Source organism: Urocampus carinirostris, chromosome 7 (genome assembly GCF_059441175.1).
Source record: "Urocampus carinirostris isolate Australia breed hairy pipefish chromosome 7, RoL_Ucar_1.0, whole genome shotgun sequence".
Lineage (NCBI taxonomy): Eukaryota > Metazoa > Chordata > Actinopteri > Syngnathiformes > Syngnathidae > Urocampus > Urocampus carinirostris.
The window spans coordinates 25,134,312-25,150,727 of record NC_142355.1 but is presented as its reverse complement, the minus strand read 5'-3'; the positions used below and the strand labels follow the sequence as shown (position 1 = coordinate 25,150,727).

Sequence of the window (16,416 nt, the reverse complement as noted above, 5' to 3'; positions counted from 1 at the left end):
TAAGTAGTGGTTTCAAACAGGGTGTGAGCAAAGTTTTTTGTAAGAATGTCACAAAATACTGCAAACGAGGATAGAAACGTATTTACCTTCAGTGCAGACGGCACTTGGCGAGGAGTCTGCGTGTCCTACCCTGTGCATAGCTCTGCCAAATTCTACCGCTCACCCAATGAAATTACTTTAGGTGCTTCACCAGAGCTTCCGGGTAAAAAGTTTGTTTTAGGTGAAAGTTTGTTGTGTGGCTTTTAATGATGAAGCGTTTAAACAATGGAAACAGAATGCTCAGTAAGCTTCTATATACAGGATTATTTGGCGATTTACAGCCAAAACGTGGTCTGTTGGTCTGACACCTTGACTGTAAACTGTAGTAGAAATGGTTTCCTATTTACAATAGACTGAACCCACTGTGAAGTCCACATTGCCTTGGCTTTGCGTTTACGGCAAAAGTTTCCTCTTGTAACTATGCATTAAATCATCGCGCAAATCCTATAACATTTCTAGCCTTGTGTACTCATGAAAAAACCCATCTATGGTGCTATGGAATGCTCTGCCCGCTGAGATTTGATCTGAAACCTCAGTGGTACTGTTTAAATCTAGGCTTAAAGCACACTTATGTTCTATAGCTTATGAATGAACTATATTTCATGTTGACAATATCTGTGTATCGTTTGTTATTGCAACATCCATTGCAGCCTGGTCATCCTGGAAGGGGGATTACCTTATGTGCGGTCCCTTCTCAAGATTTCTTCATTTTCCTCATGTTGAGATTTTTGAGTTTTACCTTGCCCTCATGTGGGTTTTAGATCAGGGGATTGTGTTATAATAGTCTTTAGTTTGCAATAATCTGTGGTCCTTGCAGCCCTTTGAGACTCCTTGTGATTAAGGGCTAGAAAATTAAACATGACTTGACTATATGGCCCGCGAGCCATAAGTTCCCGACTCCGTTCTTGATGGATCAGATAGGCAGATAAGATACCGGTACATAAAAAAATCTTGATATTTATTATTTCAACATCCTTAAAAAACGTGTTCTGCTTATTAGTTGAATTTAGATGAAAAATATTTTCCAAAGGATAGGTCAGCACAAAAAAAAAAGGTTGAGAAACTCTGGTCCAGACCATTGTTTCTCCTCCTCCAGTCTTCACTCCTCATCCTCCTCTTGCTCCCCCTTCAATAAGTTGCAAAGCAGGACACGCGAATTATTTTAGCTGCTAGAGCGCTGGTGACAACACGCTTCACTTTTAAACAAAAACACATTAAGGAACGCTGGACACATTTACATTTTTTTCATTCCGTGGAGAATCAACGCACCTTGCTCCTGGGCGCCTTGAGTGGCTCTTTTGACCCCGTCATGTGTGCAAAGCTGACGGCATGGACGTGTCTTCTTTTCGGCCTCCTGCCACTGGAGACACAAACTCGTGCACCGTTCAACCACAACCTCCAAAGCACCAGGTAAGATATATCACCGTCCCTTGCCCAAATCGCCATTTCGAGCTTTAGAGGCTACAACATGAGCGGGTCATCCAAGAAATATTTGGGAATAAATTACATTTTGTATTTTTTTTTTCTTAACTTTTTAAGTTTAAGTAGTTTTGAACGTCCTCTGCTGGGTCAGGACCCCCAAAATTGGGCTCCCCTAATTATGCCTCGGCATATTTGGATAATGGCTGCTGGGAGTAGACGACTACTGTACTGTATTTTAAAATTATACTTTTATGGATGTTAAAGTAATACATAAATATAAAAAAAATAACAAATTTTCACCAGTTTGAATCAAACAAATAATAGTCCATGCTGAATAATAGTCCACGTTGATAAAGATTATTATGGTCCATAAGTAATTATGATCAGGCACTATTATCTGTATCCAAAACCACAATAAAAAGGAACACACAAATTTATGGTCAAATGTTTTTTTACTTTTTTTTTTTTTGTTTTGCCTTCAAGATATATCTTTAGTTATTTTTACCCAGGTTTGTTTTTACTTAATTAAAACTTGACCCATGAACAATATAGTATTTTTCTATAGGTAATTATGATCGGGCACTCAATTATTTGTAGCCTAGACCTCGTTATAAACAAACATAAAAATGTCCATGTCATTACTTAATTTTTTTCTTAATTATCTGCTTTTATTTTGTTATGTACATTATTTCAAGGTTTTTTTTTCTTACGTGATTGAAATTTGACTTATTAACATCAGATGAATAAAATCAGCTTTAAAGGGGGGAAAAACACATGAGAACAGTTAAAAATGCACGGTGACTTCTCAAGTCAGGTTAACTACAGACTACTTGCACAAAGAAATCTTAATTATTGAAATTAAGCAAAACTCAGGTAAAAAAACAATGACAGCACAGCTTTAGAGAACAGATAAGTTGTGATTGGTGACTGACCAATTAATGGAATTCAGAGAAGTTAGGCAAGCAACATATCAAACAAACACCAGTTACAATGGTTTTGTATTTTTGAAGGAGAAAATATTCACCTATTATTCAAACTATATGTTAGAAAATATGAAGACTTGACCCTTCCGATTAATTTTATAATGGTGGGTTGGTTGGATCCCTTAAGCACTAGGGTCCAGCCGCACCGTTTGCTGTGGTGTGTCTTGGGCAAGTACAGCTGGGAGGCACCCATCCCTTTCCAGGCCAACATATGTTCCACCCAGTCTCAAACCGGGGACCTTTCGCATGATAGGTGAACGTGATAACTACTGCACTAATATAATAATGACACTGTGGTTGGGTCGTACATTTAGTCTCTGTGTGTTTAGTCACAGATTCTGTGACAAACGATCACAGGTTTCTCAGGCGCCTCCAGACATTATAGGGGTATCCAAATGGGGCCACTTAAAATCTTGGGGTGGCCATCATTTCAGGTTATTAAAGTTAAAAGGTCAGGGGAAAACTTTTATAAAAACTAAAGAATGTATTGCAGGGGTGTCAAACTCATTTTAGAGAGAGAAATAAGAGAAAGGGAGAAAGAGGAAAAGAGTGGCTGGGACTAAGAGAGAGAGAAAGGGAGAGCGAGAGAGAGGGAGAGAGAGCGAAAGCACGTGAGAAGCAAAAGAGATAAAAAGAGAAATAGTAGGAATCGAAGAGAAAGAAAGAAACCCAAAGAGAAATAGAAAGAGAGAAGGAGAGAAAAGAGAGAGCGAAAGAGAGAAGAGAGAGAAAAGGAAAAAAGGAAGAGGGATCAATATAAGAGAGAGAGAGAGAGACAAAGAGAAACAAAGAAAGAGAAAAAGAGACAGGGTGAGTGAAAGAGAGCGAGAGAGAGAGTTAGAGAAAGAGGAAGGGAGAGAGAGAAATACAAGTACAGCGTGTGCGAGAGGCAGCTGGATTTGCCAACATCAAGTGAACATATTTCAACCAGCAGCTCATTTTTCTCTTGCACTTCTCTCAGCGTTGTCTCACGGCCCGTACTAAATCCCTTACCAGGCCTGATCCGTCGCGCGGGCCACCCGTTTGACACCCCCGGTTTATTGTATAATATTTTGATGTTACTAATGTTTATATTAGTGCATAGTCCTTAACAGTGAGTTGCACAACCAAAATGACACAAAAATAATGCCATGGTAAAAATACCACAGTTATACTAGAGTAATGCGACAAAAATAAAAGTACAGTAATACAATAAAAATACTATAAAAATACCACAAAAATACGACTCGAGTAATATACAAATATACTACAAAAATACTATTGCAGAAATACTGCAAACATACTATAAAATATAATTACAGTAATACTACAAAAACAAAACAATTACTGAGTGGTGGTAGATACAAATAAAAGCAAGTACAGAGACAATCATATCTTAAGTAGACATTTCCCAACACAATGTTAAGGTATCACAAAAATAATTATTACTGAATGAACAAAATACAAAAAAAAGAACTTTCCAACAGGGATCAACAGATTCCTAGGTTATACCGTATATAAGACATATGCTCATAACAGTATTTAATGTATATAGAGTGTAAAAAATAAGTATTTGAACACCCTGCTATTTTGCCATTTCTCCCACTTAGAAATCATCAAAGGGTCTGAAATTTTCATCATAAGTGCATGTCCACCGTGAGAGAGATAAACTAAAAAGAAAAATCCAGAAATTACGATGCATGATATGTTAACGATTTATTTGTGTGATACAGCTGCAAACAAGTTTTTGAACACCTGAGAAAATGAATGTTAATATTTGGTACAGTAGCCTTTGCTTGCTATTACAGAGGTCAAACATTTCCTGTAGTCTTTCACCAGGTTTGCACACACTGGAGGAGGGATCTTGGCCCACTCCTGCACACAGATCTTCTCTAGATCAGTCAGGTTTCTGGGCTGTCGCTGAGAAACACAGAGTTTGAGCTCCCTCCAAAGATTTTTGATTGGGGTCAGGTCTGGAGACTGGCTGGGCCATGCTAGAACCTTGATATGCTTCTTACGGAGCCACTCCTTGGTTTTCCTGGCTGTGTGCTTCGGGTCGTTGTCGTGTTGGAAGATCCAGCCACGACCAATATTCAGTGCTCTGACTGAGGGAAGGAGGTTGTTCCCCAAAATCTCACATCACACAGCCCTAGTCATCATCTTTTTAATGCAGTGCACTCGTCCTGTCCCATGTGCAGAAAAACACCCCCAAATCATGGTGCTACAATCCCCATTTTCAACAGTATGGATGGTGTTCTTCGGATTGTACTCATTCTTCTTCCTCCAAACACGCTTAGTGGAATTATGATCAAAAAGTTCTATTTTGGTCTCATCTGACCACAAAACTTTCTACAATGACTCATCTGTATCATCCAAATGGTCATATGCAAACTTAAGACGGGCCTGGACATGTACTGGTTTAAGCAGAGGAACCTTTCGTACCATGCATGATTTCAAATCATGATGTCTTAGTGTGTGACCTACAGTAATCTTGGAAACGGTGGTCCTAGCTCTTTTCAGGTCATTGAACAACTCCTGTCGTGTAGTTCCGGGCTGATTCCTCACATTTCTTGGAATCATTGAGACCCAAGGAGATGATATCTTGCATGGGGCTCTACTCCCATTGAGATAGACCGCCATGTTTAGCTTCTTCCCTGTTCTAATGATTGCTCCGACAGTGGAGTTTTTTTCACCAAGCTGCTTGGCAATTGCTAAGTAGCCCTTTTCAGCCATGTGGAGGTGTACAATTTTGTTTCTGGACAGCTCTTTGGTCTTCACTATGTTACAAGTTAAAGTCCTACTAATTGTATGGGATGGACAGGTGTCTTCATGCAGCGAACATCCTCAAACAGGTGCATCTGATTCAGGATTATACATGAAGTGCAGGTGGACTTCTAATGGGCAGACTAACAGGTCTTGCGAGGTCAGAATTCTAGGTAATACACAGGTGTTCAAATACTTATTTTGGATTTTTCTTTTTAGTTTATCTCTCACAGTAGACATGCACTTACGATAACAATTTCAGACCCCTCCATGATTTATAAGTGGGAGAAATAACAAAATTGCAGCGTGTTCAAATACTTCTTTCTTCACTGTATACTGGCAAGCAGGGGGACCAACAAAATTATTGGGGGGGGGGGGGATGCAGCCACCCCTAGGCTCCCCCTGAGGGCGCCACTGGCGTTTAGTTGGCACACACCAAAGTTGTGAGAAAGTTGTATGAGGTCATTCCTTTCATCGGCCTGAAGGTTAGACAGAGTTGAGGCTGATTTCACTAATTTGGGACAAGGAAATATGTGCTTAGCAGGACCACATCTTTTATTGCAAGTCTCCTTGAGAAATATTCATCCAAACACCATTGTAAGATAGCATATTATTACCAAGAAAAATCTGTTCTTGGGAGGGTTTTTAATGTTACACGGTGAGACTTTGTTCTGAAACTATTATGCAAGGCGGAAAAAGTGAGTCTCATCAAAGTGGGCACAGCGGGGGGTTGGCAAGATCAGCAGCTGGTGGGAAAAAGTGAGCGTGACAGATTTAACACAACTCGGGCGCTGGCAGGAGCACAATACTAGGCAGAAAAAGGCTAAACATGAGCAGTTTTTATTATGTCGATTAAGTGACCGTTACAGAGGAAATAATCATTTATTGAGTCAATCTTCAAGTTGTATTTATACATCCTGAATTAAAGTGACACCCATGCTCAAGTTTGTAGCCAGAAGAAGAATGAAAACACCAGTCAGGATTGCATAAAGCAGCGATTTTCAACCACTCTGCCGCGGCACACTAATGTGCCGTGAGAGACCGTCAGGTGTGCCGTGAGAAATTATCCAATGTCATTTTTAAAAATGTATCCATCTATCTATCTACCTTGGTGATATCCCACAAGAGGGATGACCAACAGCAAGACAAACACATACAATAACAAAGAAATTTAAAAAATAAAAATAAAATAAAAACACACACAAATTTTTGGGGACCATGGCCAACCCAAATGCCCAAAAACCCAAACAAGTCAAGCGGTCATGCTTTCGTCCCTCCAGATGAAACGGGACACAAGAAAGCGGCCATGTCACTCGGGTCAGGGTGACACAGCACACTCTTCTGTTCAACAGCAGGGCCCAACAGCTTTCACTGGTTTACCCCTTCCGCATCATACGGGTGCCCTGCCCATCCCTTAGAACACAGGAGTCAAACAAGCGGCCCGCGGGCCAGATCCGGCCCGCTAAGGGATTGAATCCGGCCCGCGAGACAACACTCAAAGAAGCGCAAGAGAAAAATGAGCTGCAGGTTGAAATATGTCAACTTGATGTTGCCAAAGCCAGGTGCCTCGAACAAAGACACTGTACTTGTATTTATGTGTCTCTCTCTCTCTCTCTCTCTCTTTTTTTTTCCACCCCTTTTCTCCCACTCTGTCTCTGTCACTCTCTGTGTCTCTCTTTTTCTCTTCCTTTGTTTCTCTTTGTCTCTTTCTCTCTCTGTGTCTTTTAACCTCTTTTGCTCTAACTTCCTTTTTTCCTTTTCTCTTTCTCTCTTCATACCCTTCGCGCTTTATTTTCTCTTTTTTCTCCTTCTGTCTTTCTTTTTCTCTTTGGATTTCTTTCTTCCTCTCCCTTTCTTTTCCCCCTCTCTCTTTTGTTTCTTGTGCTCTCTCTCTTTCTTTTCCACAACTTTTCTCCCCCTCTGTCTGTGTCGATCTCAGTCTCTGTGTCTCTCTTTTTCTCTTCCTTTGTAGCTTTTTGTCTCTTTCTCTCTCTTTTAACCTCTTTTGCTCCAACTTCCCTTTTTCGTTTCTCTCTTTTCTCTTTCTCTCTTCATACCCTTCGTGCTTTCTTTTCTCTTTTCTCTCCTTCTGTCTTTCTATTTCTCTTTGGATTTCTTTCTTCCGCTCCCTTTCTTTCCCCCTCTCTCACGACTTTTTATCTTTTGTTTCTCGTGCTCTCTTCCTCTCTCTCTTTCTTTTTTTTTCCCGCCCTCTCTCCTTTTCCCTCCCTCTTTCTCTTATTTCTTTATCTCTCTTTTTCTTTCTCTTTAATCTACTAGTCCGGCCCCCGACAGAATGTTTGTTCTATCGTGTGGCCCCCGAGTTCAAATGAGTTTGACAACCCTGCCTTCGAACGTGTCTAAATATCCCACTATCCTTTTACAACACCTCTTCACTCATGCCTATCACCAACAAAATTTAATATTTTATAAAACATTTATAAATCATTATATGAAAATACTATGTCATTGTCAAGTGTCTGTTCTGTAAAAACTGGAGATGTGACAAATTATATTGTAATTAAACATACTGTTCAGTGTCATTTTATAACATTTTTGGTTAGTGGTGTGCCGCAAAATTTATCCAATGTAAAAAACATGCCCTGGCTCAAAAAAGGTTGAAAAACACTGGTTTAAAGAATACAATTTACAGACACGATGCTATTTTGAGTCAAATTAAAGGGGTGAATTCAGCCTCTTGTTGTCTGCAACTGTGTTGTTAAAAACACAGTAAAACTTCCGAAAACATATTCTATTTTATTCTTAATTATGACTTTACCTAGATTAGTGCTAACAGTTGAAAAAATGAAATGTTTCCTCTCACATTTCCATGTAAGCTGTTTAAAAACGACAAAGATGTTCCTGAAAAAGAGGACAAATACAGTATATTATCTGCACCGCTTATCCTCCGTAGGGATTAAGCAATAAAATCGACCTGTTTCATCTGTTTGGCTACTTGTCTGGTGAAATTGATATCACAGTTGCTGAGGCCTCAGCAAAGGACCAATAATCGCTTTGCTTTCGCCGAACGACCAATCGCTGTTCACCTGCTTTTAGTAGCAGAGCCATGATTGGCTAGATGAAGTTTGTGATGTCATCTTCGCTCGACATGAAATTAACAAAACCAGATAAATTGTTTCCTAATCAATGTTTTACAAAGATTAAAATGCCGTGTTTAAACTTGAACAACACAAAATTGATAGTGATAAGTTGATTCTTTGGGCAGCACGGCGGCGCAGTGGTTAGCGCGTGTGCGGCACAGTTCTGAGGTCATGAGATCGAAGCTTCCTGGTTGGAGTTTGCATGTTCTACCCATGCTTGCATGGGTTTCCTCCAGGCGCTCCGGTTTCCTCCCACATTCCAAAAACATGCATGTTAGGTTAATAGGCCGGTCCAAATTGTCCCTTGGTGTGAATGAGCGAGTGAGTTGTCTCCATGTGCCCTGCGACTGGCTGGCAACCAGTTCAGGGTGTCCCCTGACCACTGCACGAAGGTAGCTGCGATGGGCTCCAGCACCACAGCGACCCTACTGAAGATAAGCGGTGCAGCCAATGGATGGATGGATGAAGTTGATTCTGTTTTTAATATTGGACACCTGCAAAGGAGAACGCATAGCATTTGTTTGTGGTTTGGACTATTATGCACTTTTTAAATAATCTTCACTCTCGGCCAATCATGTTGCTGTTTGGATGTCCATCTACTTTTGTAAACTTAGATTTAATAAAAAGAAAGGTCTCAAGGGAGGGCTTTTAGAACAGGTTGGAATTTCTTATCTGAGGTTTGAACGCTCTCCTGTTCTCTTTGCAAGTGCAAAATAAATTGATGTATTCTCTTTTTATTTTAAGTGTCTTCTAGACTGTAAATTTAACAGCTTAGAAAGCACTTTGGGTTGACTTTAACTTCACAAACTCACGGCAAACGTGAAAAACATGAGTTACCCAGAGTTGATTTTTGGAGCCTTACTAAGGGTCATTACCGGTCACCACTGTGCAATACCGGAATGCCTGAAAAAGAAAAAACAAGAATGGAGGGAAAAAAAATCAACAGTATTGTGATGATTCCAGATAGCCCAGGGAGGGGAGAAGTACTCACGAATCTCTTGAAAGTCGAAGTGGGGGAGCCTTTGAACAATCTTTTTTAAAGGCCCTTCATTTCACAATCCACTCATTCCGTTCCTGATTACTGGAAAGATGTATTCTTAAAGATAGTGTCATCTAATAGTAAAACCTTTGAAGAAACGGCCAAGGTCCTCGTGAAAATTGAACATCCAATGTTGTGAGGCGTCATATGACTTCAGTGGAAGACACTAGAGCCATTTATAGTAAATCCTGGCGGACTCAGATTTTTTTTGGGGCCCTGGCTGTGGAATATTCTCAACTAATTACTCAAAATACAGTATTTAATTTAGTCAGGTAATGGCCACAGACATAGTGGCCAAGTAAATAAAACAAATGATAATGAATATGTGGGTCATTCTGATCTCTAAATCAGGCATGTCGAATTTACAGCCCTTTGGATGATTAATCCGGCCCGTCAAAAATTCTGAGTATGTCAGAAAAAAAAGAGGAAAAGAGGCGAGTCTTTAGACCAATTCTATAAAAAATAAATTAAAAACAAAATCAAGCAAATGCAAACCAAAGGCTCTCTCTGGCCGCTAGAAGACAGTGTTGAGTTTGCATAGCGTGGTGAATTGGTTCAGGTGTAAAACTGCATTCACTCTATTGTTAAAATAAACCCGTTGACAAATTCAATGCCAAACATTAACATCTTCCCCCCCTTTGTTTATAGAAATATGTGTTGTGTTTAGAAAAGATCCCTTGTCATCCGTGATTGTAATATGTGGGGTAGGTTACAAATCTAGGCTGAATCATAATACATAATTGTCATGTCCTGCACGGTTGTCATGGCGCCCAGCTTGCCCCGCCCCTTGACACCGGCTGAGACGCATTGGACTGATTGCTTTTGGAGTACTTAAACGCTCCTTTTGGGACTGCCTGTTGCCAGACCATTGCTTTACCTTGTTGAAGACCTGTTCATGCCTGTTTGATCTGAGTAATGCCTAGTTTGTAATTTTGATTGCCTTTAAACCTGTTTGGTTTTTGGTCCGTTTGTGTGTTGGACAACTTTTATTTCCTAACTAAAGTGACAGATTGTCTACGCATATGAGTTCCGACTTCCTGCTTCCCGACCCGCTTCGCGACAATAATACTGAAAAACAGAGCTAAAAACGTAGAGTTGACATTCTTTTACTGATCTGAGCCCCTGAAAACAGAAAGTCTGGATCCGACCCCAGAGGCAAACTTAGTTTGATATGCCTGCTCTAAATAAATAGCATTTACCAATTTCTGAAAATATGTCTTGTTTATGTTTTGACAAACTATAGTAACAGGAAAAACTGCAATAAACACTCGCCAAAAATCTTGACTAGTTTATTATTTTATAAAACTTGTGTTGTTTTTTTTAAAACACTTCGTGATTTGAATTTTTTTACATTACACTATCATTTACTTTAACGTTCTATTGTTGATTTATAGTTAACCATCCTGGAGCCAACACCCAAAACAGCAATCGACAGTAATCTATAGTAACATAAAACAGTTCAATCTGAATAAAATATAAGATTTATGTTTCTAAATGTGAAATCCCCAACTCTGGCAGCTTGTTAGCTGCTAAAGCGTTTTTGCTAGGAAGCATTTGCATAGAGACTGTTGAATTCGCTCTTTCCTTTTTGGTTTCAATCATTTAAGTAACTAGATTAAGGGTGGAATCAAAAATACCTTTAACATATTGTTAAAGATGGGGTGCGTCATTTGAGATGTCCTGAGAAGGTTGTAGGTAGAATATTTTCTCAATTAAGTAAGAGTTAAAAATGCCCATATGAGTTCAAATAGCCTTTATAATTTTTTCCCCGTCACGCCTATCTGCTTTTAGCTTACTTTTAGCAACGCTGTTCCGGGACGTGCAAAATATTAGGAAGCAGCTGTCAGGTTCGGCGCTATGTCAGGTTGAAAGAAGAGACACGTTTTGAGTTACAAAATGACATTTATTAAAGAAAAGCAAGCACAAATTACAAGACGACTGAATTTCTTGATTACCATGAAATACATCCCATAGACTGAAGCGTGAGCACCTTTCTTATTTTGTTACAAGTATTCTGATTGAAGGATAAAATAAATCACGCGATTGTAAGAGGCATTCTGATTGGACAATTTCTTTGGTTACTTGGTATAATATACACTGCTGGCAACTAAAGGAAACTCTAACCTAACAATAAACATAGAAAAAAGAGAGTACAGTCTTCCATTAGGGGGAAGCTAACATAACAATATACATCAAAGGCAATACCCTTTAAACCAGATACATAGCTAGCGATCACAGACTTCCTTTGTCTAGTGGTTCCTGGGAGTTGGATTAACAAAAATGATTTATCTGATAGGCTAGGATGAAGAGTCTTGGACACCACAATAATTCCTTGTTTGATCAGCACCTGGAAGTTCTTTTTTAACGGATAAGCTAGCATTAGGAGTATCTGGGAAACTGTTGGTGGCCATTCAAGTTTTTTAATGAAAGACAACTAGTTGCTGTCTGGGAACTTATTCTTTTGACCTTACAGGTGCACGCCTCTGAGCACAACTCAAATTTGTAAAACCACAAACTTATTGAGAATACTAAAAAGAAAAAAAAAAAAAAAGAAAAATTAAATAAATATATATATATATATATATATATATATATATATATATATATATATATATATATGAAGATATAAGAGTATAAAAGTATAAGAGTATAAAAGTATAGGAGTATAAAAGGCACATTTAGACCATAATTTCCCTTACACCAACAATTGGGGCCAAAGGGGGGTGGAGAGTGATTGCATGCTCGTTCCAGCGTTTTTTGTTAGTGTAGCATAAATAGGGGAAATTAAGAAAAGGTCACTTTTAAATACAGTCCAAGCACCAACCCAACCCACCAAAAAGACCAAGAGTTCAAGCGAGTGCGTCTAAGAAATGCATCTACTTGCATGCGCATCTTGAACAAGCTTACCGAGGCCCCAATGACGACTTAAGCCAAAAGATGGCGTCAAAGAGTAGAACATTACCAAATCCTGCAACTTTAAGTAAAAACAAGCCTGAGTTTCATTGAATTGCTGTGAGACCTTAACGACTTTGTGTATCGTGATTTTGCACGGACAAGACCAATTCCACATGCTACTATCATGTCAAACCCTTAAAATGAACTCTTTATCGTTGTTTTTCGTAGATCATCAAAATCCTTCAGACACATGACGCCTCATTTTGTGACATCGACAACATTCGTCTACGCTTTCCCCTTTGACGACGTCCCCGCTCTGGCAGAGGCTCGCCTCATTTGGCGGGTTCTCCTGAAGAAGGAAGCCCCACCTGAGTGGTTCCGACAAGAGCTGCAAGGACGACCCAGGGCCCCGAAAAGGATCCGGGGCCGTCGTCACGCCAAGGGCCGGAGGGCCCGCGGGCAGCTGGTGAGGGCGGGCTGCGTCCTGGGCACCTGTCAGGTGCAGAACCTCAGCCACCGCCTCTATCAGCTGATTGGACGCAGCGGAAGGGAAGACTCCTCCCCCATCAACCCTCGCAGTCCTTATAGCTACGGCTGAGACTCCCATCCGAGATTTCGGGATTTGGTCATCAGACCGCACTCTGTTTCGAGCGAACTCCTGTTTGACCTTCTCCAAATTTTTGCACATCTCCCGAGTGTTCAGTGTTGTGGTACTTTTTGTCCTGGAACGATCACAAAATTCACAGCAGATGTTTCACAAGTCCCGTGTGCGTTTTCTTGTTATTTTGTGGGATTTGATGTGTCATCAAAAAGAGACGAAAGAAGTTACAGAATGACAATCCCCATAAATCGGGGTGGGTAAACTTCAGCCCGCAGGCCACATGCATTTTAAACTAGCCAGCTGAATGAAAATGGTCAAATATAATGACAATACAAACCATTATGTACCATATTTATTCATGTATAGAGAACTTTTTTATCCCAAAAAATAACTTTACGGTATTAGTGCAAGAATTGATCATCCTAAAAGTAGTGCTGCCCTCAATTGCAAAACATTGGATGTAACGGGAACTGAACCCGGGTCGCGGCGGTGAGAGCGCCAAATCTTAACCACAGGATCACTATTGATAAAGATGACATAGGAAAAGGCATTACATTTTATCTACTGGCACTATTTTTAGTCACGGTAACAGAGACGAATGTTTCAGAATAGAGAAAGCAGAAAGTCGTCATGAAAGATATGAATAAACGGAAAAAAGCACAACAAGGGAAACAACTATTTTGTGTATCTGATGATGGACAGGAAATAAGTTGGGATTGTGTTTATGTTGTCAAAAAATGATTTGAATCACGGCCACACGTATTCATAGAAATGTGTCACTTACAATGCTTAGTTTGACCTGAGAAAACGTGACACCAAATTTTATCCAGATTTGTATTCAAGAAGTGTCAGGCAAACAAATACACAAAATAAAGTACTACTAAAAAAACAGAAATACTACAGACTTATACAACAAACTTAGTGCTTGAAAACAGAAAACTATATAATTTTGCCTTAATTCTGAAACTAAATGAATACTACAGTATTACTACTAAAGTACTACAAAAATGTGACAGAAATAATGTAAAATTTTACCGAAATACTACAGAATACTAACAAAATATGACTTCAGTAATGCCCTGCAACTGGCTGGCGACCAGTTCAGGGTGTCCCCTGCCCACTGCCCGAAGGTAGCTGGGATGGGCTCCAGCACCCCCGCGACCCTACTGAGGATAAGCGGTGTAGATAATGGATGTATGGATGGACTTCAGTAAGACCATAAAAATACTAAGTAAATAGCTCAAAAATCTATGAGACATTACATAATATATATATATTGTTTTAATTGTTAGCATTTCAAAAGCAATTTGATGAAAGCAATCGATTTAAGAAGAAATATAAAAACATAAATGTTACATGGACAGTACATGTAAATCTCTATAAGTACTGTATATTTGGCCCCCAGTCAAATCTTTGAATCCTAAAAGGTCTGCCCACCCCTGTCATAAAAGTTTAATGAAACACAAAAAATTTAAAATCTGCAATTGACTGCATTGATTGTGATGCTAAAACTTAAAATCCAAAAGGATTTTTTTTTTAATTTAAAAAAAAAACATTAATAGACACTGATCTCGGTATATCAGAACCAGTCAATTCTAACATATAATTGTACAGAATTTCCATCATTTGTCATATTTAAAAGTTAACGTTTTACTAGTTTAATTTTTGGTGGTGCAGTTGTAGATGTTACCTGTTGGTTGCGCATGTTTTGTAAATACTATACTAGCGATGTCCGATCCTACATTTTTTCAAATACAGATACAGAAACAACATACCGGGTTTAACACCTTTTTAATGGCCAAATTCAAGCACTTTTAAAGCCAACTTTCAAGTTTCTCCAGTACCCTGCCTCTTGGTCTCTTTGACTTGATCTCTTGCGCGAGGGAGATGACACTTCGCATGACAACGCCATAAAAACTAATGCCGGCTGCCTTTAGTCAAGCCGCCAATGCTGGTGTGGCAGCCTTTATTTTTCAGCAGACTGATTTATTTTTCTTCGGTTAATGCGTGGTCTATCGAAAACTGGCCACAATTTCAAGCATTTACAAGCACTTTACCCCAAATGCAAGCGCTTTTCAAACCTGGAAAACACAACATTGAAATTCAAGCAACCTTAAGGGTGTTAAGCACCCGTACGAACCCTGAATATACCAATCCCAATCGTAGTAAAAATCCTAAAAAACTACAACACTGATGGTCTGGTTTCGGCTACAAGTACTAATCCTTTTTTGTGAAAAACGGGGTCAAAAAACAGCTTCAAATATTGTGCAATACTTTTCAAAGTCAACTGGCTTTTGGTAAGCTTCATAGATACCAAATAATGTGCTCACTTGATCCCGATACAAGCAGATGTTGAACAAGTTAAGCTCAATCCATTTATCAAAGTTTTTCACAACTAATCAAAGACGGATCAAGATGGTTTTTATGTGTGGGGTATTCGACTTGAGATTGTGTAACCAAAAATGCCAGCGGTCAACAACTTTACGAAACCGCACACAAGCATTGACAACAAAGAGACTAGAGGTTTTGAAATGAACTGGTTTATCCGTGCAATTCAACCTCTTTAGAGCAATTAGTGGAATTAACCACCGTGGTTTTGTAGCGCAAAGGAAACTTTTTAACCCAGGGGTGTCAGACAGGCGGCCCGCGGGCCGGATCAGGCCCGTTGAGGGATTGAATCCGGCCCGCGAGACAACGCTGAGGGAAGCGCAAGAGAAAAACGAGCTGTAGGTTGAAATATGTCCACTTGATGTTGCCAAGACCAGGTGCCTCTCACAAACGATGTATTTGTATTTCTTTTTCGCTCTCTCCCTTTCACTTTCTCTGTCTCTCTTTATCTCCTTATTTGTTCCTCTTTGTCTCTTTCTCTCTCTGTGTCTTACTTATTTACTTTGCCTTCTCTACCTTTTTTTCTTTTCTCTCTTTTTTCTCTCTCTTGCTTCCCCCTTCTCTCTATTTCTCTTTGGATTCCTTTCTTTTGCTCTCTTTTCTCTCTTTCTCTCTCTTGCTTGCTTTCCCGTTCTCACTTTCTCTCCTTTTCTTTTCCCTCCTTCTCTCTATTTCTCTTTGGATTCCTTTCTTTCTCTCTCTTTTCTCTCTTTCTCTCTCTTGCTTGCTTTCCCGTTCTCACTTTCTCTCCTTTTCTTTTCCCTCCTCTCTATTTCTCTTTGGATTTCTTTCTTTCTTCCCCTCTCACTGTTTTTCTTTTTTATCACTTTTGTTTCTCTCCTTCTAACTCTATCTCTCTCTCTCTCACACACACACATTTCTTTCTCTTTAATCACTAGTCCACCCCCCCGAGAGAATGTTTGTTCTATCGTGTGGCCCTCGAGTTAAAATGAGTTTGACATCCCTGTTCTAACCTATCAAATTCCTGCATTCTGTTTTCATGGAAATACGAGGTATTATTTAAGATTATTAAGGGCAAGCGCTCTATTCTCATGAATTTTTGTTTTTACGTGCTGTTATTTAACTTTAACACGCACAACTGAACCTAGTTTTCCCGTCATGACGCGTGTTTACCTACAAATGTGTACGTTTGTGTGTTTTTTAACACATTGATAAGCTTGTGTAATAAAGTACTAAACCCTTTTT

General features: G+C 39.5%; 1 protein-coding gene across 1 annotated transcript; it reads left to right on the top strand.

Moving 5' to 3' along the window:
* The first annotated feature begins 1,187 nt into the window (after nucleotides 1-1,187).
* adm2b (adrenomedullin 2b) lies at nucleotides 1,188-16,010 on the top strand. Its single transcript, XM_088340328.1, has 2 exons — nucleotides 1,188-1,449; nucleotides 12,450-16,010. The coding sequence occupies exons 1-2, from the start codon at nucleotides 1,349-1,351 to the stop codon at nucleotides 12,817-12,819; spliced, it is 471 nt and encodes a 156-aa protein (XP_088196454.1). The 5' UTR covers nucleotides 1,188-1,348; the 3' UTR covers nucleotides 12,820-16,010.
* The last annotated feature ends 406 nt before the right edge of the window (nucleotides 16,011-16,416 follow it).